This window comes from Motacilla alba, chromosome 8 (genome assembly GCF_015832195.1).
Source record: "Motacilla alba alba isolate MOTALB_02 chromosome 8, Motacilla_alba_V1.0_pri, whole genome shotgun sequence".
NCBI classification, from domain to species: domain Eukaryota; kingdom Metazoa; phylum Chordata; class Aves; order Passeriformes; family Motacillidae; genus Motacilla; species Motacilla alba.
This window is the reverse complement of record NC_052023.1, coordinates 15388158-15410873: the sequence shown is the minus strand read 5'-3', so window position 1 is coordinate 15410873 and position 22716 is coordinate 15388158. Positions and strand designations below refer to the sequence as shown.

Below are 22716 nucleotides of genomic sequence, written 5' to 3'. Positions count from 1 at the left end.
CATCTACCATTACTGGCAAGAAAGCATATACACCTCACAAAAAAAAAAATTCTTTTTAATAATTATTTGAAAAAAACAAACCGAACTTTTTTCCATAAAAAACTTTAAAATATTTTATTTTGTGGATGCCTTATTTAACAAACTACAGCACTATGTTAGAGTTTAATTTCTTTGAAGAAACAGAGTTGGCACTTCCACCAGGAAGCAAAGAGTTAAAGACTGTGCAATTAAACTGAGAGCAAGCACTGGAGAGGCTAGTTTACCTGGTGTACAAAGTTCTAAGGGATGCAAGCCCAGAGAAGGACAGCAGAATTTTGGAGGAGAAGGCAACATCAGCAATATTGGTTCTTACCCAAGCTCACTCCTCCTCCTACCAAAGAACCTGTACTAAAGATAAAAGGAGGTAAAAAAGGGTAATCTGGCTTTATGTAATCTTTCAATCTTTAGTAATCAGGCAATTTCGCTGGTGAAGCTACCAGAACAAACTAAAAAGAGGATTTGCTTCTTGCCAAGTTTACCTTGTACTTTGCATTTGCTAACTTCTGAGAAATAAGCGTTGCATTTTTCACCTTGAACAGACTTAAGTTTAAAATTTGCTAAGTAGCAAGATATACTTTCCACATCCCACTATCAGTCTGTAAAATGTTTAAAGTAAAATAAAATATAGAAGAATGGATACAATATTTTGTAGAAAAAGCAGGACATAAATATCAAGTGGATATTTGCTAGCAGAGATTTATAAGAAATTGCTCTACCTGATATGGCATCACTTATTTAAAATATAAAACTTTCATTGTGAGAAGTGAGATCTAGGGTCTATTTAAGGCCTGTTTAATTAAGCCTTCGAAACAAGGACACGTACTGCATCTATGTTTTACCACTTACTTATTACCAACTAGTTAGTTTGCTCTTTCGTTTTTTGTATTTTCTCAGAACCCACTTCACATCCTGTTAGCCAGCAGTTGTGACAGTCTGCTAACCTTTCTGTCAGGAGCCTTCAATTGACTCATAACTACTGATCCACTTCTATCAACTTCACCCCAAGCTAACAGTTTCCTTACAGCACGCTGGAGTACACAGGGCTGTCATAACCAGGGGCACACAGCCCTTACTACAGCACAAAGCAATGTGTTCTATTGATCACCAACTGATACTTTAGAGCCCGTGTCAGGAACAAGCTTGGCATTTACACTGGATTTAGCTTGTTTTCAGTAAGTTTTCAGATCTATTAACAAAACATTTAGACCACACATCACCCATGATTTAGATCAACCCATGGACTTGACCCTTTAAACTTTTACTGTAGCCATGAATTCTGAATTCTTCAAGTTCCTCATCTTTCTGAGCAGGATTGCAATATGCAAGCAAAAGTCTGTTTCACATATAAGCACTTTTAGAGTTCTTATGATTGAGGAAGTTCCCTCCTGAAGAAACACGAGTGAAATGGCGTATCTCACACTTCACTGTAGTTCCCTTTACTTTCATACCACTAAAGCAACTTTTATGTACAGGTATATGAAGGGCAATTTGTTTCAAAGGTATTCCCAAGCAGAACTACATTGATGCCTTCATATTTCACAGCTAATATACAACACTATCTTTACAGTGGTTCTTTCTGATATGAAAGTTCTTCTTAAAAATACCTAAAAGTTAGCAGTTCCCAAAGCTTAAGCTCCACTGGCAATCCCATGTTAACTTAACCTTTCAGTCTTGTGCAAAAAACTGTATTTATTATTAACAGAAGTTACCATATATAACGGAACAGACAGTGCAACCCAAGAATCTAATCCATCCTAGGTTTTTTGGTTGGTTGGTGGATTTTTTGCTTGGTTGTTTTTTTAGGTTGGTTTTCGGTTTTTTTTTAAAATTAGGATCACTGTCAGTCTCATCTTTCAAGAAAAAAAAGTAACAAAACAAAACAAAACCAAAACCAACCTTTCCAATCTCCCCAGAGAAAAATCTCCAGTCATTTCTGTTTAAAGTACTTGGAACCCTGCTTTGGGTACTTCTGTAGAAATGTTGCTTCCATTTAGCTTACTTGAAGCACTACTGTAGTTAGTTATTCACACAGCTCTCCACTTCAAACAGGTTTACGAGCTTATATATCATCGTATCAAGTTTGTATTAACATACTGATTCTTCCTAGGCACTTATGAGCCACTGATTAAAGTTCAGCATTTTAGATGGATTCTTAGCCTTCAGCCATCTCATGTGCTACAATATTAGTAGACTTCTACATCTGTAACGTTTTCTCTTCCTTTGCTATTCAAGTCAGCACACCTCCAACATTCAGAACTACAGGAGAACTTAACAGCATTACATAAATAATTTTTTTTTTAAAACATGCCTTTCTAATTTTTATTTCACCATTAAATTAAAAACTTTCCATTTATGGACTTCTTACTTTGGTTCATTGTTCAACTAATAAATTCAGAGACACATTCTTTGCCTGGGTAAACATAAAAACTTGCATGGATTTAGTGATGCATATTTAAAAAAAAAGAGAAAGAAAAGAAAAGCAAGCTTTCTTCGGAACAAGAAAGCTGAAGAGGTAGCAGGTTGTGCTGACATTTAAAGGTAAGAGCACAAAAGTGAAGCTCCGGAATTGCATCTAACCTTGCAGCTGACAAGAAAAGTAACAGTTGCACAGGCAACCAAAACCGGTCAAATTACAGAGATGGAAACCACTAAACTTTGAGTTTTCAACCTTAAACAGTGTTGCGGGATCTTTTGGGATTGTTTTTTCGTAGTGACAAGAACCCTTGCCGTGTGACAAATCAAGTCGATCGCACCATTTTCTCCTCTTCCCAAGCTCAGCGTTCAAGGCCTACAAGAAGGAAGCTGCTCCGGCTCCTGCGCGGTGCCGTGTCCACAGGAGAGAAAGGCTCTTTGCCTGACCCTGACGCGGGCGTGGGGTGGCCACCGGGAGCCCTCTGGGCCCGGCCCGGACGAGCGCCGTGCCCCGGGCGGGGCGGAGGGCGAGAGCTGCGGCCCCGTGGCGGCTCCGGCCGCGGGCAGCCTTGGGGCGGGCGGAGGGAGATCCCGGCGCGGCCGGGGCCGGGGGCGCGGCCCGGGCAGGCCCCGCCGGAGGGACGCGGCCGCTCGGCGGGGGAAGGAGGGAGCCGAGCGCAGACAAAAGCGGGTCGCGGCCGGCGGCGGGGTGGGGCCGTGACCGGGCGGCGGCGCCGCCGCTCCCGGGGGAGAGCAGCGGGAAGAGGCCCGGGGTGGGCACGGGCTTCCGCCGGCCCCTCGGCCCGGCCCGGGCTGGGCAGGGCTGGGGTGGGCGTCCCGCGCCGAGCGGCGGGCAGGGGGCGGCGGGGCGCGGCGGCTCCTCCGTCCTCCCCGTCAGGAAGGGAGGGGAGGGGAGTGGAGTGGAGCGGGGCTGGGGCGGCGCCCCTCGCCGCTTACCTGCAGCTCGGTGAAGAGGATCTCCCTCTCGGCCGCGTTGGACGCCATTTCGCCGGGGTTTGAAGTCCGCACCTGAGCGCTGCTGCTGCCGCTGCCGCCGCCGCCGGCGGGGAGGGGAGCGAGGGAGGCGGGTCCGGGGCCGGGACTAAGGGCGCATCGGGGGCGGGGGGAGCGCTCCGTGCTCGGGCAGGCGGGCGGGGGTGCGCGGGGGGGCCGCCGCCGACCCCTTAACTCTCATGGGGGTCGCGGTGGGCTGTGGGGCGCGGTGCGGCGCGTTCCCCGCGGGGCGGTGCGGAGCGGCGCTCTCTCCGCCGTGCGGAGCGGCGCGCTCGGAGCGGCGCGGAGCGGCGCGGTGCGTTCCCCGCCGTGCGGTGCCCGCGGTGCGCTCCCCGCCCGGGCGCGGCGCTCGGCCCTGGCAGCGCTGGGGCCGCCGCGGCTGCTGCGCCTGCGGCCGCCGCCGATGTCGCACCATTTGGCTGTCACCCTGTCGTAAAGGCGCCGCTGCTTTGCGGCTCCCGGAGCACGTGACTGAGCGGGGAGGAAGAGCGGGCTCCCTCGGAGGCGGGGAGCGGCGCGCGCCCCTCGGCCCCACCTCCCCCGCGCGGGCCGAGCGGCGCGAGGCGCAGAGCGCGGGAAGGCGGGCGCGAGGCCCCCCAGCCCCTCACTCACTCCCCTCAGCTCCTCACTCATTCCTCTCAGCCCCTCACTCACTCACTCCCCTCAGCTCCTCACTCATTCCCCTCAGCCCCTCACTCACTCATTCCCCTCAGCCCCTCACTCACTCACTCCCCTCAGCCCCTCACTCCCCTCAGCTCCTCACTCATTCCCCTCAGCACCGCGGCCGCCTCGCCACCTCCCTCCTCGTACGCTCCGCTGGTTGCGCGTCCCCATCCGTTAGGCTCCGGCTCTGGGAATCCTGTCGTTTCCTCCTGTGGTGGCGGGGTTTGGGGGACGTGTGGTACATTCCTCGTGTTGGGGGCTGCAAGGGCTCGGCTCTCCCGGGCCCAGGAGACAGGTGAAACCCTCAGTTTGTTGGGTAGCGAAGGCAGGTAGCTCAGGAAGGAGAGTTCACGCTTGTCTCAAGCAGCCACCTGCCGCCCTGGGGACCTGGAGCAGTGGCCCAGGAGGTTGTGGTGAGTGGGGGCTGTAAATGCCATTTTTAACAGTTTAAAGGGCTAAACATTTGTACTTGGGATGCTTTATGAGTTTCTTTGGGCGTTGGCACTGTTCAGTTAATCTGCAGAGTAATAAGCTTCTCAGAGCTTCAAAATCGGTTTGAGTGTCTGGGAGGAAATGGTTTCTCTTTTCTCGTGGCACCGTGTGACAAGAACGTTTCTTTTCAGCTTCCTGCCTGTGCCGAGGGTTGGTGGTTTTCTTCACCTGTCCATTAAACGTGTGCTTACTGTTGTCGACTCTATACACATGTGCTTTCTCATTCCATCCTAATATTTGATGCTACGGTCGGCTGATTGGACTAATGCAAAATGCTCTGTGGAAGCAGTTATAGCTGTTTGGGGTTCTTGTTTTGTTTTTTTGTTTTGTTTTTGTTTTTTTTTTCTCTATGTAGTTCATGTAAAATTCATAACCTGAGGCATTTTTGAAGATTCAACTTCATGCAAGCATCATCAGCATTTGCTCTGGATATGCTACTGCATCTCTGTATGGCTACAGACCAATAGTAGTCTGTTTGCTCTAGGAATGCATGTTAAACTGTGGATGGTTGGCTTGTTTTGTTTTTTTGAGGAACTAGGAATGGCAGAAGTCAACATTAAATTATCACTACTATTCCTAGCAAATTTGAAGCATTTAAAGCGTGCTTATACTTCCACTGTTGAGCACCAAACAAGCCTGACAATCTGAGGTGCTATCATGCAGTAGAAAAAAATTTATGAACATATGCACACAGTTTCACATAAAATAAATATTAAGATAATTCTACAGTAGCAATGCACATATTTACTGAAATTACAGTTTCACTGACTTACATGTCAGCTGTTTGATATAGTTCATAATCTTTCACATACACAGATTTATGTCTAGACTTAGTCCACGTGAAGCCAGTGGCCTAATTTCTGTGCTGTGTGGCCAGGCAATTACAGGCTCAGAGGAAAACTTTACTTGCTGGTTGTGTAAAAGTCACTATTTGAAAGGCTCTTACCCAATGAAATGTGTGCTAGCCCAGCGTCAGTGTCAGTGGGATGAATTCGAGCTGTTTCAGTCGGCCCGTGTCCACTGCCATGAAATGACTTGTGGTGCACAGTGCCTACAAATGGGATGGGTGGCATGGGGAAAGAAAGGCTTTTATGTAACAATTTCTCATTTTGACCATGATGGAATGATTCCAAATGTTTAAACTGCATTTGAACTGGTTTTGAGAACAGATGTTGAAGGATATAAAGAAGTAATCAGAAATGACTGGATTACTGTGACTTAGTGGCTTCGTATACTCGACAGCATGTACGTGGTCCATTACTGCAGCTCATCTCCTTGCCTGGTCCCGTTGCAAAGGAGAGAATCAATGTGCTTGCATGTCTAGTTTACAAGATGTGGTCAGAGGGAAACACAGATTGTACACCAGAGAAAATTCATAGATATATGAGTGGGTGGCAACAAAGTTAGTGAAGCTTTGAGATTCTCTCTGAAACAGGCAGCTGGCTTTGGTTCATGCTTAACCAAGCCTGCCTATTGAGTGTAGCCTAGAGCATATTATTACTGCTGTCAAGACAAGGCGTGTAATCTTTTTTTGTATTCCAAATGTTACTTGCACAGCTTGGGAGGACACAGTTCTAGATTCTTTGATGGAAGTGTAGCGGCACAGGAATCTAAAGAGAAACTGGTTTGGTAAAACAGTATTAGCTTAGCTAAAGCTCTGATTCCTAATAATTCTTCCTTTAGAGTCTGTGAAGTACAAGGCAGTGCTGAACAACTGTGGCTCTGCATTTAAGTACTGTGACAGTGAATTAGTGAGCAAGAGGGAGCATTCCGAATGAGTCCCAAAATAGAAGGCAGTTAAGCACGGAAGTCTGAGAATTTAGCATTATATGGAATCCTGAGTTCAGCCTGTGCCTTAAAATATCTGAATGCAATCTCTTCAGCCATTATTCTGTTAGCTCATCCCTGCAGTCAATTAGTAAGCTAGAAAAGCAAACGGAATGAAATGGATGTCAATACTGTTGGTTAAGGCCTTTAATTGTTTCTTTTCTTCAGGTTGTGTTATTAAAGTCTTTGTCACGAAGACCTGGAAAAATGAATAGCTGAGACTTTCAGCGTTCCTGGTACAAAACACACCTTGTGAACCCTTAAGCACAGTACAGAATACTTTACATTAATGTTTTGGATACTGTAAGCAAAATCAAAGGTATTTCTTAGGATAGTTCTAACTAGTCCAATATATCACTTAAGAAAGAGCTTACTTTCACTTAATGATGCATGTAGAAATGAGGATTGACATGTGAAGAGCACCAGATAGGTGTTAATTATATTATTATACTTACTACTGGCAAAACTCTACCAGGAAAAAAAATGCTATTTCTTTTTTAGGCTTTTGGTTAATCGTGCTTGTTTAAATTAGTGATGTATGTTTAGAGGGACAACAATGTAGAGATGTGCCTAGATATGGGCAAAATTAAACTCTTGGAAGGAAGAAATTGGATATGATGCTACATATGCTCTTAATAAATGAGTGGGGCAGAGCAATACTAGGCCAGCTCACCACCTTTTTAAGCACAGAACAAAGGCTCAGAATTAGTGACCTTGTTAATGGGGTGGGGTAAAGGTTATTTGATTTGGCAAGTAATATTGATACCTGTTAAAGGAAATCCTTGTCTCATAGAGCAGGAATGCTAAAATTCACACTTCAAGTCGACTTTGGGACAGAATTTAAGTTCTTTCACTTAGGAATAAAGAAAGACAACTAACTATATAAAAGAAATGTAGCCCCAACATTAGTTTAAAAAAACCCAAACCTCAAACCACTACCACTACCTCAACAGATTTTCAATAACGTAGCCATTAATTGTCCCCGACTTCTAGACAAAGCAATGTTACTCTTGCATAGTTAAACCTCTCTTTGGATCCTTTAAAAACACTATGAAATTCTGGAACTATGAGGCACAGAAAAATGAGATGGAGAATGTGTATATCTTTGCCTTCTTTGTTTGTTTACTTCAGCCCAATGGTGTTGAGAAAATAGCATATAAATGAAGAATAGTACTTTCCATCTTCCTGTTTTGCTTTGCAAATAATTGTGGGAATAGGAGAAATCTTCATTTTATAAAACTTCCAATACTACATTTTCCAATAGATATAGGAATAAATATGTCTAGGTCAGGTTAAAACTTGAGACAAAAAATAAATTTATATAATAATGTTTCTTAGATAACACTTTCCTGGTGTTTATTAAAGAAAATACCATAAAGGAGAAAATAAAAAAAATTAAAAATTAAAAGTGTGGATAATTTTCCTTTTTTTGGAAACTCACTTCTTTCATAGCACTTCTAAGGAGTTAATTACCTGCCTTTCACTCAGACCTCTCAAAGGGAAATCCATGTAAGAAAAGGCTCCTGAGAGCATAAGAGCATATTGATGTGCCAGTGCCAGCGAAGGGGACGAGTTTATGGCACATCACAAACAGAAAACTAAAATGACTACCTACGTTTATTTAGCTCTTGTGGTGCTTGCAAATTTCATGTATGCTTAAACTATTCCTTTATTACTCTTTTAATTACACAACTAATCTTACAACTTCTATGTGGATTACTGTGATGTAATCATAACTGTCCTAGCAATTGCTGCACACTTTCTGCTTAAAATTTGTCTTCTATGTTCACATACTATTACCCAGGGCTAAGTGTAGGCATATGTCACGAGGTGTGGAGTGCAACAAACTTTATCGTGCTAGCTGTTTTATTAATTCTGGACCCTGGGAAGACTTGCCGTCAGTGAGAAAAGAGTGCTCCAGGGGAAGGAGGTTCATTCCTGTTCATTATGGCCTGCTGTTTTTCTTTTCCATCCTTCTCTTATGAGGAGAAGTCTGCCTTATGCCAGCTAATGTCATTGGTACCTTGAGGAGAAGAAAGCCCTACCTGTGCAGAGCCAGCTCTTAAGATCAGACCTCATTTCCCTAGAGGAGATCAACTTGGATTATTTGAAGTAATAACAAAATGCATTATGTCTTTACATTAAGGCTATGAGCCCACAAGTGGATCAACATTATCGATCTCTACACCTATGCTAAGTCCCAGTGATTCTAATTAATCTTGATTGTAGGATCCAGCTTATTACACTTGATGTTGTTTCTGCAGATGAGCTGCCCAGATGGACTCTCATGCTTTCATTGACTCTACTGAAGTGAATAGGGCCTGGTGCAGCCCTGGTAACATCAAGACCTTATTTTCAACAATGTAGATAAGAGATCAGTCCAAGCGAGCACTGATCTGGATAGTTTCTGGTCTCATTGCTTTATTTCTGTAAATTGCAAGCACATTACTTCAACTGGTGACTAGGGGAAAATATTTCAGTTTGTTACAAAAACAAGGCAAGATGACAAATATGCCATCCTGTTATGAAGAAGGCTGATTTCCTGAAGGAATGTAGGTAGCTGGCTGTGACCTAAAGTTGCTACGAATAAACATCAGAAAATTCAGGCTCAGGAGATAATTGAAGAACTTACTTGTGCAGTAATAAGGTGTGCAACTTCCTATGATTCTAGGAAAACCAAGTTCCTCCAAAAAGCTTTTCAAATATAAAAGAGTTTTACAACTTCAGCTAAAACCCCAGTCTGCATTCGGAGGAAAGGGAAATATATTGCAAGGCATGAGTCAGACATGGCTTACCCAGAGAAATCTTTGCAAGAGAGCTCTGTGCTTGAAAGGCTGCTGCAGGGGTGTCTCTTGCATGTTTGTGATGTGGGGTTTGACCTGCCTGTGGGCAGCCTGTTGCTTCCAGAAATACTAGACTGCAGATTTGCTAGCAGCTCACAACAGCTTCTAAAGAAGTCAGAAGATTGTGTCCATTTTCTTCTGCATCATGCTGTTGACAAACTTGTCTCACCTTGTGTTGTGGAAGTTGATGTGTGTGACTTGTGAACTTCTGGTTGTCCTCAATCAATTTGAACTTGATGTTTTGAAATCTGCAGCAAAGACTGACAAAACCGGGAAGGAAGTCCTTTGTATGATGTGTCTGGTGACACAGCATTTATACATCAGTGTTTTCTTAGCTCTAATATGTGTGTGGACACATAAGTAACTATGTTAAATAGTCCTGAAACAGACTTCATCAGACACTCAGTCTTTGATGGTAATGATTTCTGGTCATGATTAACTTGATGGCTGCTTTTTTTTCTCCATGTCTTTATCTCTTCTCAGAGACAGTAGCCTGCATATGTAAGTAACTCTGTCAGGGATTGAAGTCCTAAGTAGTTATTAACTTGTACTTAGTAGGCAATGTCTCTGAATTAAAAGGGCAGATCTATCTTCATCTAATGAACACTTAGAACAAGAGTTACCTGGCAGGTTTGTAGCTAGCTCTAATTTCATTCTTGCTCTGCTGGGACGGACATCCCCAGGAGAGAAGAGAGCTTAAAAACTTTCTGAGAAAAAAGACAATTGCATCAAACAATATAAAGAGAAAAACATTCCAAAAAGTTCTGATACCAAATATGTTAGTACTTCCCCCTCATTCTTCCTTGTCTTATCTCTCTCACCTTCATTTTTTTTTTATTCTTAGGCTGTGGCAAACTTGCTGTCATGTAATTTAGTGCAACTTTACATTGCTTTCATTTATGTTCTGCTTATGAACCCTGTGGCTCAGAGATGGCTTGTTACAGTGTATTCCCCTTAATTAAGTGTTATTTAAGCATAAGAGGAAGTAAGACTAATCCCTCTCTCTCTTCTTTCCTTCTTTTTTTTCTTCTTTTTTCCCTTTCTTTTCTTCTTTCTCCCCCATCCCTGGAGAGGGATAGTTATAACACGAGTGAGTAGGGAAGTTAATCACACTTCACATTTGGGATAAACCTTTTTAACTACCTGTAATTTCCACACATTTCAGGCTCTTCAAACGCGTTTTCTCCTGTGTGAAAGAATCTGCTGGCGTTTTCATGTTTTCTGAAAAAAAACACAAGGTAGAAAGGCTTAGGTGAGATTTCTTACGTTAGATTTCTGTTCTGAAGCGTAGTTACAAAGCTGCTTGTGGAGTGACTTCTGACTGGAAAGTGAAGTGATTTGGCCTCTGAGAGATTAATTAAATTCTTGTGCTTCTCTTAGTTTCCTTAGATACATAGGTGCCAGTGATTTCTTAAAGTGTAAAGTGTGTTCTTGTGAGGATTTAATGTCATGGGTTTTATGTTCTAGGGCAAACGCTGGAGGTCTCAAGGACTAAGCTGAATCTGTTTGGGTTAAGTTGCTTGAAATGGATTCACTGAAATCCCACACTGTCAGTCTGGCCTTGGCTTTGAATTGTTTATCATCACATAATGAAATCTAAAACACTCAAGTTTATTTGTCTAGCAGGTAGTTCGCAGTTAGTGAACTTGTTTGTTCTTTATAAGAAAAATGAGCATAGAAGCCACTGAAAAATGTGGGGGAAAACGTTTTGAAGCCTTGATCTGTTTTCTGTAGCTACCCTGTCAAGGAGCAGTCAACCAGAGGCAATCGCTGAGGTGGACTTAATGGAGGAGAGATCTGAAGTATACTGGTTTGATATTTGAAATGTGATAATGTGGATGTTCTTTATGTTCATTTATGCTTTGCCTGCTGCAGTGTTAACATGTTAGCTTTAATGAAGGCAGCTTTTACACAAATGCCAGAAGTGTCTCCAGCTAATGCAGCATGCTCTCATTCTTGGCTTGTTCTTTGCTTTCTTCTCTTGCCTGCATACACCCCTCTTCCCCCTGGAAGCAGTGCAGCAATGGAGCAAGGCATAAAAATGAAGTGTAATAATCTCAAAACAAAACAATAAGGTTTACCCTCCTCCTGTCCTATATGCTTTCTCTTCATTCTGAGGGTCCATCTAGTAAGCCATTGAACAGCAATGTCCTTAATGACTATTTGATTGAGATAAGAGAGATAAAAGATGAGATTAATTGAACCTGTGCTAAATGTGGTCATGGTAATGATGGACATGATGGGGATATATCAACGATACATCTTCATAAACTTTAGAACCATGGCTGACTGCTGTAAGAGAGAAAGGCACAATTGCCTTAATAGTTGTATAAACAGCCTAGTGTTTGGGTTTTGTTTATCATTAATCATGATAGATAATGGTAGCAGTTCTTGGAAGAAAGCACGACATCTAGACATTAAAAGCATGGATTTTCACCATGGACCTAAATACAACAGTAAATCCTATTGCTATTTGCACCTCCTATGCAGGTAGAGGTTGATTTAACATTAGGAAAGTTCATTAATTGGAAGGATATTAAAATGTATACTGTATTATGATGTTTGCAGACTTTAGATGCTGTAGACCGTTCATGGTGCTTAGATTATCATGCTTATCAATCAGAAATATGAATATTTCATGAGTATGGTATAACAGCAGTATTTTTAAAGAAAAAAGCAGAGGCCAGTTGAGGATTGCTGTTCACAGGCTGTCCTTAACTGTGTTTATTTCTTCCCCTTTTCCCAGCAAATCCAGTATTAAAGAAGGATTGTAAGGCCCATGTAATCATTGAGGATTTACTTTCTTGGTGCCTCAGAGCTGCATTCAGCAACAACACCATTGTTCTGTTTTTAAACATACATATTACCTTCACAAGGTACAGATAGATGCTATCTGGCGGTACTTTGGATAGTAACAACTGTAAATTATTGCTTGAAAATAGCATTAGAAATACAAATAGGTTCAACTTTTGGTCTTATGCTGACAGAAGGCACTGTAGTTCTGCAGCCATCTTAGGTACAACTGATGTAAATTGGGACTCAGGCTAATGAGGTCAAGTCTCTTTTCCTTTTGTGTCAGTACAAAATATTCTTAATTCTGAGCTTGATACTAAAATATAGAAGAATTCTAACTATATAGTAGTTAGGCTAAAGTTCAGGGTAGGATAGAATAATTTCTGCTGGCAAAAAGTTCTGGAGTCTGGTGAATAGAAAGCATAGTGTTCCGATAAACTGCTTAATATTTCTCAATGCTTAATGTTTCTCAAGATTAGGAAATGTAGATTGGTGGATTAATTAAATTAACAGTTTAACAGAAGTAGTTTAGAATTGTACTTTACCTTACACTGGTTCCAGTCTTTGCTTCAATACAGGCAAAGCATAGAAACATCAGTGTTTATTCATATACAGTTTTCCTTTTACTTGCATAATATGCAAGGACACAGTATTTCTAAGCATCCTTAGCATAAAAAGGAAAAAATAAATCGGTAATGGGAAAGGTAAAATAATCTTTATAAATGGAATCTTAATATTAAATTGCTCCATCTAGTGGCTATCTTCTAAAACTGACATTTTTCTTTAAGGATTCTTCTTTAGTGATTATGCCTCTTAAGAATTTAAGATTGAATTCTTGTTTTACATAGGAAGCTCTCTACCAAGGCAACTGCACATGTGACGAGGTACAAACTTTGATTTTCCTTCCAGTTTCTTCTGAGGGTTTGTACTGTTTACTTGAATGGAAGCAAGCCTTAGGTGTCCAAGTGTCTCAACTGCTTTTGAGATCTTGGTTTTAGTGCCTTACTATTTTTTTTTCAGGGTCTTCTTGAACCTGGGAAGGAGAATAGAGAAGCTGGATTGCATAAATAGTACAATAAGGATGAAGTCTCTGATTCTTTGTCAAAGATTTAAAATACACAGTGAATTATGTACTGAGTCCAGTACATAGTTAGATGCAAAGTGATACATAGTGAGATGCATCTTGTGTATTAACATGAGAGAAATATCAGTTGCAGATTGTTTCATCCAAATGCCTTAACTAGCACTGATGCTGTACTTTTCGTAATAAATAATTGAATGATTTGTTAATGTCAATACACTTTGTAAGCAATTGGAATTCTTATGTCAGTCAAGGTGAAAACACCTGTGTTTCCCAGCTATGAAAAGAGGAAAAAAATTCAAAAGCAAAATGTTCAAGAAGAGATTTAATCCAGACATCTCTGATGCTTTCTTCCTTTGAACATTTTGAAAAGACAAAAAAGAAAAAGCAAAAAAGAGAGAGCTCTTGAGGAGTCATGCAAATTTCTTGCTGCCCACTGCTGTGATCCCTTGTGCAGCTGGCTTTAATGGGAACTGAGGTGCTTAAGAAAGCAAAATCATAGAACAATGAATCACTTTCAGGGTGATTGGTATTGTTTTTCAGTTTCTGAATAGAGCCCAAGACTATGCAACCAGCAGCTGAAGTCCTGCAGAACACAAAAAAACATTTAAAAATGAAAAGCAAGAAAAAGGGCTAACTAAAATAGTTTAAATCCAAATTTTAAGTATTAGATTTTTTTAAAAAGAAAGTTGTCTAGTCTTGAAAATGTAACAGGTGCACTGGACTTGATTACTCCCCTGTCCTTTACTTTTGTCATTAATTTTGCAGTTTTGGTTAATCTGCTACCTTTAACTTCCTGGTAAATTAATTCTCTCCTCATTTCATGTCTAAATAGTCCTTTAATATTAAGAAACTGCTCTGTAAGACTAGAAGGGTTGCATTGTATTCCAAGGCTGTTGTTGTTTTTATTATTCACTTGAATAATGGAACATAGACCTTGCAGTGCACTTTTCCAGACTTCCTCTTCTCAATTAGTTTGGTCACTTAAAATTGCAGATTGCTATTCCTATCTTCCTTTCCCAGGCCACTAAATATCACAATTGTGTAACTTCCCTACATGCTAAGTAAAGTTTCCTTGCAGCCTGCATTTTAACCTCAGTTGTTGTACTTTTGGCTTAACTTTCAAAGTTTGACATACAAGGTAGCACATCCTAATAATAGTGCATGAAGAAATAATTAATTGCTGTGAAATGGAATGGTGCTTTATCTTAAAATAGCAGAATTTTTTTTAATTAATTAAAAATATGTATATGAAATCTTTTTTGTTTCCTGAGGCAGATATATTGTCAGAGTATGCCTTATGATGATTTGTACTGGTTGAGTTCTGCTCCCTTCTGGGGTTGCTTTGTTGTGTCTTTGTAGTGATTTTGATATTGGAAAACATCTTTACCATTTTATTTCTCATCCCATCAAAAATGCCTTGTTTTTGTAATGAAACATAGTTATTTCAAGCCAGAGCCATACAGCAGCAGTCCCAGGAAACAGTCAGCATGTGCACTGAGGGAGACAATATTTGATGTATACTCCTCTATTTTTTTTTCAAGGTGTACTCATCAGAACCTGGCTGTTATCCGCATGCAGCATAAATAAATATTTGGCATTGTCCACTTTTTCTTTAGGCTTCATCTTTGCTTCTCTAATACTTCCTTGATTTCTAGCAGAGTATGTCTTTTTAAAAATGTTATGGGTGGATACAAAAATGGTGAGCATGTTTGTCTTTTTGCAGGTTACTGAGAATACCAATGCTGGTCCATTTGATCTGACCTTTTCCTCTGAACAACTTCCATAGTGCAGGACCTGCAGAATTGTTGGGGTTTTTTGAAGAGCTTGTTTTTCTCCCAAATTTCTGAAAATTTTGGTCTCATGCACCTTCTTCATTAGACCAGTGCCATGAAGTTTTAATTCTGACAATCTGTCTTGTGGCATTATGCATTTTACATTGTTTACTGCATCAGGTTGCTTATTTCAAAAGCTTAGTGCTGGATTGTGTGACTTAATTGGGTAAATAACTATTATTCTTTTTCATCAATATGTGATTCTAGATCTCCAAGCATGGCTAACCTCTTTCATTTTGGATTGTAATAAAATCTAATCTTACTAATTATTCAACCCTTTTTGATCACAAAGATGTTATCTCCCTGAAAGAAATAAATTCCACACTTTTTTCCTTTTCTTTTGGTTTGTTTTCATTACATTCTTACCACTGATGATTTTTCTAGTTCATTCAGGTTTAACTCCTTCTTAAACTTTCTTTCTTATGATTCTTATTGATTATCATATTCTAACTTCTGTGGTGTTTCCATGGTTGGCCTTCTCTTAGCTAATTGAAAATAACTGATTTTCACATCCATCTCTAATCAAAAATAGTGTCCCTTTTAGTGGCATGTACTGTGAAAAAGAAAACCAGCATGCGACTTCTTGTCTCTACGTATTTCCATGCTAACAGGTAAAAAAAGCATTCTACTCAGATTTGTTTTGGTTTGGGCTTTCAACCTCTGATACCATATGATCTTCAAGAATAATTTCAGTCCTAATATTGTAGCTAATCTGCAGTTATTTTAATTATGTCTCTTCCGTGACTGCAGAACAGATAGAGGACTACTTTTGTGCTCCTTTCTAGATTTACTGTCACCAGAGCAGAAGTCGACATTGTGAGGCATTTTTTGAGTCCATCAAGCTCTCCATGTCTGCATTCATGTTTCTGTGAAATTGTGAATCAGAGCTTTAGAAGCAGAACATCTGAAGCAGAATTACGCATTCTTATTCCGGACAGGTGGAATCACATGGTATTTAATTAGCACACCCAAGAATCCTTATGTAGAAGTCCTGAATGTCTCTTCTCTGTTGTAAAGACAACCAGTAAAAGGAACCACTTAAGTACAGAGCAGAGAAGTGACCTGTGCTTGGCTTTTGCCAAGACTTCTGATACTTCCTGTGTTTATTGCTAATGTGAACTTCCCACTGTTTAATTAAACATGGCTGCTCATAGCATTCTATTTTCTTTAGCAGCTTCTAATCACAGCAGTTGTTCTGACACTTGACAGAATGGCAGCTGGAGATATGAACCAGGCATAGCAGGGAAAAATTTAGGTGTTCAAGGACTTCTAGATCTCTCTTATCATTTCAATTGCTTCTCTCTCTCTTTTTTTTTTTTTCTTTTTTTTTCTTCTGTGTTTCAAAACTGAATTTTGTCCTGTTATTCTACTAGAGTAGAATGTTTCAGTTTTCCCTCTTCTCCTGAGAGTAAAAAGTGGGTCATGATATGCAAGGTAATTTACATATCATAAGAATGCAAGAATAAGGGATTGCAATGGAAGCAAACATTCATAGAAGTAGCATTTTTCAGTCTACTTTCTGGGTTTAGCATCAGATTTGTGTGTTGGAGTGTAGAATTGGACATTGTAGGAAGCTCCACCTGAAAGACAGGTTGTCCTTCTGAAGCACATAGATCTTATTTAATAATAATGCTTTTCTGGAAAAAGTGTGTATATTGTGCCCACAACAAGCAAGACAAGGAATTCAACCTCTGATTAAAGGTCCCAAAAAAGTTCTTGTGGGAATTGAGCTGAGATATATGTGCAGATGTAGGTGCTATATGTATCAGAATGTCTTGTGCAAATCAAAATTAAAAGTTGGTAGTTACTGTATTTGAGCAAATTTAGAGTCTGGAAGGCTGATGCATCTGGATCATACAATTTTGTGTCTGTTGAGAGGTAACAGGCCTGTGTTACATTATAAAACTGTAGGAGGATGCAGTGTCCCACAAGGCTATAAGAAATGCACCTGACTTACTGAGAAACAGAAACAACACCTGTGGCTTTCTAGCGATGAGATTGTTTCCTAAGGTGATAGGAAGTTTTGCTAAAAAGGATGGCTAGATTATGTTGAACTTAGTTTGAAATTTGTCTCCTTTAAACATAATACTATGTCATGTTTGTTTGCTGTAAGACAGTAATCACTCTCTGCATGTTCTCCTGCAAATAGGTCTGCATTGTGAGTTTCCTGTACACCATCACATTTATTGTTTGCTGTTTCTAGGACTATTGAAATGCTTTCCAGCAAGAGACTTAATTCTACAGCTCACCCACCTTGTCACCATGTAACTTGCCATCCTCACAAAGTGCATATCTGATCTTATGACTATTTTCTTTTCTTCCACACAAGAGGTGACTTTGAAATGACCTAAAACAATTGCTTTACTGTGTGTGGCAGTTATGAAAGAACACTTGGGTTATGGTGCTCAAATACCAGGGTCTGCCACGCATGTGAGGATATGGAAAATTGTGGATTCTCAGCCTCTGAAAACAGATAAATCATACCTTCCTAACTTAGTAAAAGCTTGAAGACTTGGCTAAAATAAGTGGGTATTAGTTTGCTGAAAGGAAATTTGTCAGGGCTGACAGGGGAAGCTAGGAAAATCTCCAGCAAATGTGTTAAACTTTGATTCTAAACAACCAAAGGATAGCTCTCCCCATTACTTGTGTTAAGTCTCTGTGGTCACTTGGAGAAGAATAATGTGACAAATAACAATCCAAATGGATCAGTCATGTCATCAGTAAAATCAGTCATATAATCTTGCTTGGTTTTGCTCCTTGATTGGAAAGCTAATTAAGTATTTAAGGATTGTATACCTTTGTAATTTTTGTTTCATATAATTCAGAAAGTGCAGTAGGGAATCTGCTTTTCAGAAAGATTCAACAACAGCATACAGGCAAAGGAGACTGCACTGCAGTATGCAAATAGTGACTATGGTCTTACCATTGCAGAATCCTGTTTGAATTGAGTAAATCCAGTTTATTGGGCTGAGTATACACAGATTATCTGACTAATTTATGTATAGGAATGCTAACGTTGTTTTTTGAGGCCTGTCCCTTTGTGCATGTGCTTTAAAGACGGGACTATCTCACAGCATTCTTGTGTGGTTTGCCAATTATTTTTTATTTTATCCAATAAGTCATCTTGGAAGGTAGGGTTGCGGATAACTTTCCTGTTCTGAGATGCCCAGATGCCTAAAGGCTGTAGAATATTTTAAGTCAAAGCATGGAATCCTATATAAAAAAAGGACTTCAGTCATAATGCATCTTTTGCTGCTTAGTGTCAATGAATTGTTAGCCCACAGAAAGTCAATAGGAAATAACCTGACTGTTAATAAGCTCATTAGCATCATGTAACTAAAAGCAGAATCAGGTTTGTATTTCAAGCAAGTTCATTTGTAGAAGACAATTGAAATAACAGGAGTGGTGGTTTTTTGTTTCACCTTATGGAGAGAGATTAAAAAGATAATACTTTGGTCCTTACAGTGAGTTCCCTGAAGGCCACTGATTTAAATTCAAAAAGGCCAAACTTTTTGGGATGAATTAGAAACTTTTCCTAGAGCATGTTAATAGCTCTCCAATGAAGGAACACTCTTCCCTTCTCCCCAGGGCAGTTCACCTTTTCCAGTTTTTTTTTTTTTTAACCTTTATTGGTGAAGACACATAAGGCCAAAATATCATTGGCTGTGTATTTTTCTTACCTTTCTGTTCTTAATAGGAAGTTGGGGTCCTCAGACTTTCTTATGTTGATTTGATGTTGTTTCTGTAAGTGGAACAAACTTCCTTAATCAGTAAACCAGAAAAATGGATGGAACCTGCTTTCCAAAACTATTTCCAGAGATAGTGGAAAGCACTCAGTGGAGGCTTTTGTTAATTTAAACTGTTGAGTTGGCAGCCTAGGCCACACTCTTCCCCACTAGGATGGGGAATACAAGCTTTTCCATTCCTGCTATAACCACCCATTGTGTCACTGATGACTGCATGGGTAAGATGCAAGGATAAAGGAAGTAGCTGAATAACTATGCTTATTTAATCTTCTTTTAACTATTGAGATTTCAGGAATAGTGGCAATTAGAAAAATTGTAATTGCAGTCTGGGCATTCATATGAATTAAATGTCACAAGTGAATCAAATTCTGTATAATGATTTTCCTGCAAGGATTCAAATTCTGCTGGTTTGACTTGGTCAGAAGCTGCTGTTAGGAAGACTCCATAAGAACTCTAGGATCAACGGTTGCTATTTGCCTCAGTTCAGTAATTGTTTTCTTTTATGCTACTTTTTAGAGTGCTCTGACAAGGAAGGAATGAACAGCTTATCTTATCAAGATTTATAGTCAATAGCTTCTGTAGTCTTGTGAAGAAGACATCTGCTGTGCAAATAGCAAGGTTAAAGTGATTGCACATGAAGTAAATACAAACTTCAGCTAGTATTTCATCCTGAAAACCAGTCTGAACAATACTTAGATAACTTCATGTAATGCAAGCCCTTTCATAATCTTGACCCATATACAATTTTGTCAAATCCAAGGTCAGATAGAATTTAAAAAATAAGCTTTATTTGAACTTCTGTAACCATGATTTCACAATTGTAAGCATGCTCTTAAAAAAAAAAAAGAACTAGTATTGTGTTGTGGGTTTTTAAAAAGATTCTTACATAAGTCTCAAAGTTTGATCACTTGTAATAGAAAAGAAAGTATTATCTATTTGTTTAGGAAATATCTTCTAAACCACTGCAACAGCAGACAAAAGGAGTTCATTTCAAATTGATTAATGTGCTATAAGTACCTAGAATTGCTTGGTCTAGTCACTTTGTTGCTTTCTCATCTCTCTGAAAAATCAAATGAAGCATCTGAAGATACCTGATTGATGCAGTCGGCTTTATACTGATATTACATTGCATTTCAGGAATGTTCAAAATGGGGCAATAATTTTCAATCTATGTTCAAGCATGCTGCAGTTAAGTTTTTCTATCAGATTATACGAAGTCCATTTCCCAAAGAACTGTGGATTTTTGTGTTGTGCGTTTGTGGGCAGGTGCTTTTATGTATGGACCTTTATAAATATGTATGAGAAAACGATGTGTCGGTGATATTGCCTACTGTTGTAGTATGCTGAGGTGCATTTTTTCCTCCATAACCCATACTACCTCTTTTGCTTCTATATAAGCTTTAATTATTTTATTTGCTCAGAAGCCATGATTTCATTTCATAAGGTTTGTACAAATTTTCCAAATCTTGCTGCAGAATGTTTCAGGACCAAATCCGGTAATTCATTGTTGAGAATGTTGAAGTACAGGAAACTGTAACAAAGAAGATTATTTTCCTCCTAAATAGAGAATTTAGACAAGATAGTATTACTAATTCCTATATTTGTTTTTCTCAGCTTGCAAGGAAAGCATGAATTACCTGAAATTTTCAATTCTGCAAAGTCTTAGATGTGGATGTGATCTAGCCAAAAGAAGTTCATGCACCTAAACTTCCTGAAGGTGTATAAAAATCTTACTGCTGATTTGGTTTCTTTATGAAAGCATTCAGTGAAATAAAAACATAGCCTTTGGTATCCACAAGCTGTACATGCAAACTCTGCAGGAGATCTTGAGCTGCAATAAAGGTGGAAATACAGAAAAACTTAAAAATTCCCTCAGGAACCCCCTCCAGTTCATAGCAGAATGGCTGGCTCCTCGCCATGCTGTCTCTGGCTACTGGCCAGCACCAGTACTCTGTGACCCCTTCTGACACAGCTCACAGGGGCTGGAAGATGAGTTAATGCTGCTTCTAGCACCATTAATGAATCAAATTTTAAATGTGGATTTTCATCCGCAGTGGTGTGAGAAAGTCCATTGCTCTGAGAAGAAACCAGGAAAGAGAAACGTTCTCTTAATATTAGATTTTGTGTAGCTGAATAAAAGGTGTCTTTTTCTTCTGGTCAACCCCAAAAACAACATCGTTGGTGTCTTACAATAGCATGAGAAAAGAAATAACTGATTTTATTAGCATATTACCATGATTTGTATAGCATATCTTGTATGTGTACTCTGAAAGCTGCCTGATACATAGCTTTCAGTGTTGTTCTTTCTTGGTCTAAAATACAATGGAATGTCCTGGTTCAGGACAAAAAATAGCAGAATACATTTAAGCCTGTACTTAACTTCCATTGACTGTAATGAGGTTAAAAAAAGGCTAGTAAATTCTAATATGCGTAGGTATTCTCACGTAGAAATACTTAGGAAAGATTATTTCAAGATATTAATCCTCAGAAATGGAATGCTGGCACTCTTAAAAATTTATTGAACACATATTGAAAAAAGTATACTGCTGTCTTTTGAGAGCAAAGCAATTGTGTCTTGAAAATCTGGAAGTAGAGCACAAACAGGATGAGATTAATCTCAAGATCATGGATGTAAACCTTAAATAGGGTCTCCTAATGATAGTGATTTACCAAAAGTATTTCTTTTAAGTAGCTGAAGCAGTAACACAAGTGAATATTCTTTTGCAGTATAAATTGTGTTCAATTCAGTCTCTATTTTCTTGCTTATTGCTGCAGTGAAGGAGGCAAAACAGTTGCATAATCCAGTCTTTATTGTATTGGTATAATTTGCATGTTTTCTTTATTGTTTCAGAACCATCACGAATTATTATGAAACACCTATTTTCATGCTGGATGGATGATTGGGACTGCTGAGTGAATTTTTCCATATTTTGGGGGTTGTGTGATAAGGAAATATCAAAAGGCACTCTAGTTTGTCTGTTATACAGTAAGGTATATTTTCCTCTTTTTTTAACCTTTAGCATATGCAGCCTGATTCTTTTTTGCTGAGGTGATTTTGTGCCACAGAAGTTATCAATAGCTCTGTATCCTGAACACCTTCCTTCCTACCACATTACTTGTACAAAACTGGACTTGTGTGAACAGTGCCATTGTTTTCAACTTGACTACATTTACAGGGATGTGCTCTCTGTAAACTTGGCCTAAGGAGACCAACTGCAATGTAAATTGGAAAATTCTTTTCTTGAATTCACTGCAAGTCTGAACTAGGCTTACAGTGGTGCTATTTAGGCTGCCCCATGCTGTTTGAAAATTTACTCTTCAAGAAGAAAGGCATAATCAATAAAAAGAGTTGTTTGTCAGTTTTGTGTGGGGTTTTTTTATGGGTTTTTTTTTGGGTTTGTTTTGTTTTGTTTTTTGGTTGTTTTTTTTTTCTGTCTAGATGTAGGGAAATGTCAATGCTTTGCTTAATAAAGTTGTTACTGACAAGAGCAGCTCTCTCTTAGTCTGATACTGTTCTGAGGCTTGATTATTAAAGGCTGTTCCACTGCCCTGTGCTAATCCCAGATCAGTTTGTGGCCCTGTGTGTTTTGCAGTCAAGTGCCGCACAACTCCTTCATCTCAAGTACACCCCTCCTATTCTCTGTGTGTGGCTAAATATTTTAAGCCAATTTCCAAAATGTCATAGTTTCAAAAAAATTCTGCCACCAGTTTTAGGCTAGTTTCTTATGGGTTGTAACAGAAGACAGTAATTTTCAGTGTTCAGGTGTTTGCAGTTCTTCATTCAATCTGAATTCAATCCTTTACAGAATGCTACAGTTTAGCTAAGGCTTTTTTTTATGTAATAGTGTATGGTACCGTTTTTCTTCCAGTTCTCTGAATATATTTCTTTTTCTAGGTTAAGGGCAACCCATTCCATATAAAACTGTCTTTTTTTTTTTTTTTTTTAAATTAGGCCTAGAGATGTTTTGCAT

The 22716-nt window shown here is 39.6% G+C and overlaps 1 protein-coding gene and 1 long non-coding RNA gene across 51 annotated transcripts in view; one reads left to right on the top strand and one right to left on the bottom strand.

The window, feature by feature from the left end:
- The window catches only part of PKN2 (protein kinase N2), a 54488-nt gene extending 50598 nt beyond the window's left edge, over window positions 1–3890 (bottom strand). Inside the window, exon 1 of the mRNA XM_038144741.1 lies at window positions 3409–3890. Within this exon, the coding sequence (XP_038000669.1) occupies window positions 3409–3456 (48 nt within the window). The 5' untranslated portion in view covers window positions 3457–3890. The remainder of the gene's footprint in view (window positions 1–3408) is intronic.
- Window positions 3891–4979: 1089 nt separating this feature from the next.
- Window positions 4980–22716, top strand: part of LOC119703709 — a 496218-nt gene continuing 478481 nt past the window's right edge. For 49 of the 50 annotated variants that reach the window (XR_005257735.1, XR_005257725.1, XR_005257733.1 and 46 more), the window contains exon 1: window positions 4980–21736. This is a non-coding gene — a long non-coding RNA (uncharacterized LOC119703709). The remainder of the gene's footprint in view (window positions 21737–22716) is intronic. The other variant, XR_005257713.1, reaches the window with a different exon arrangement.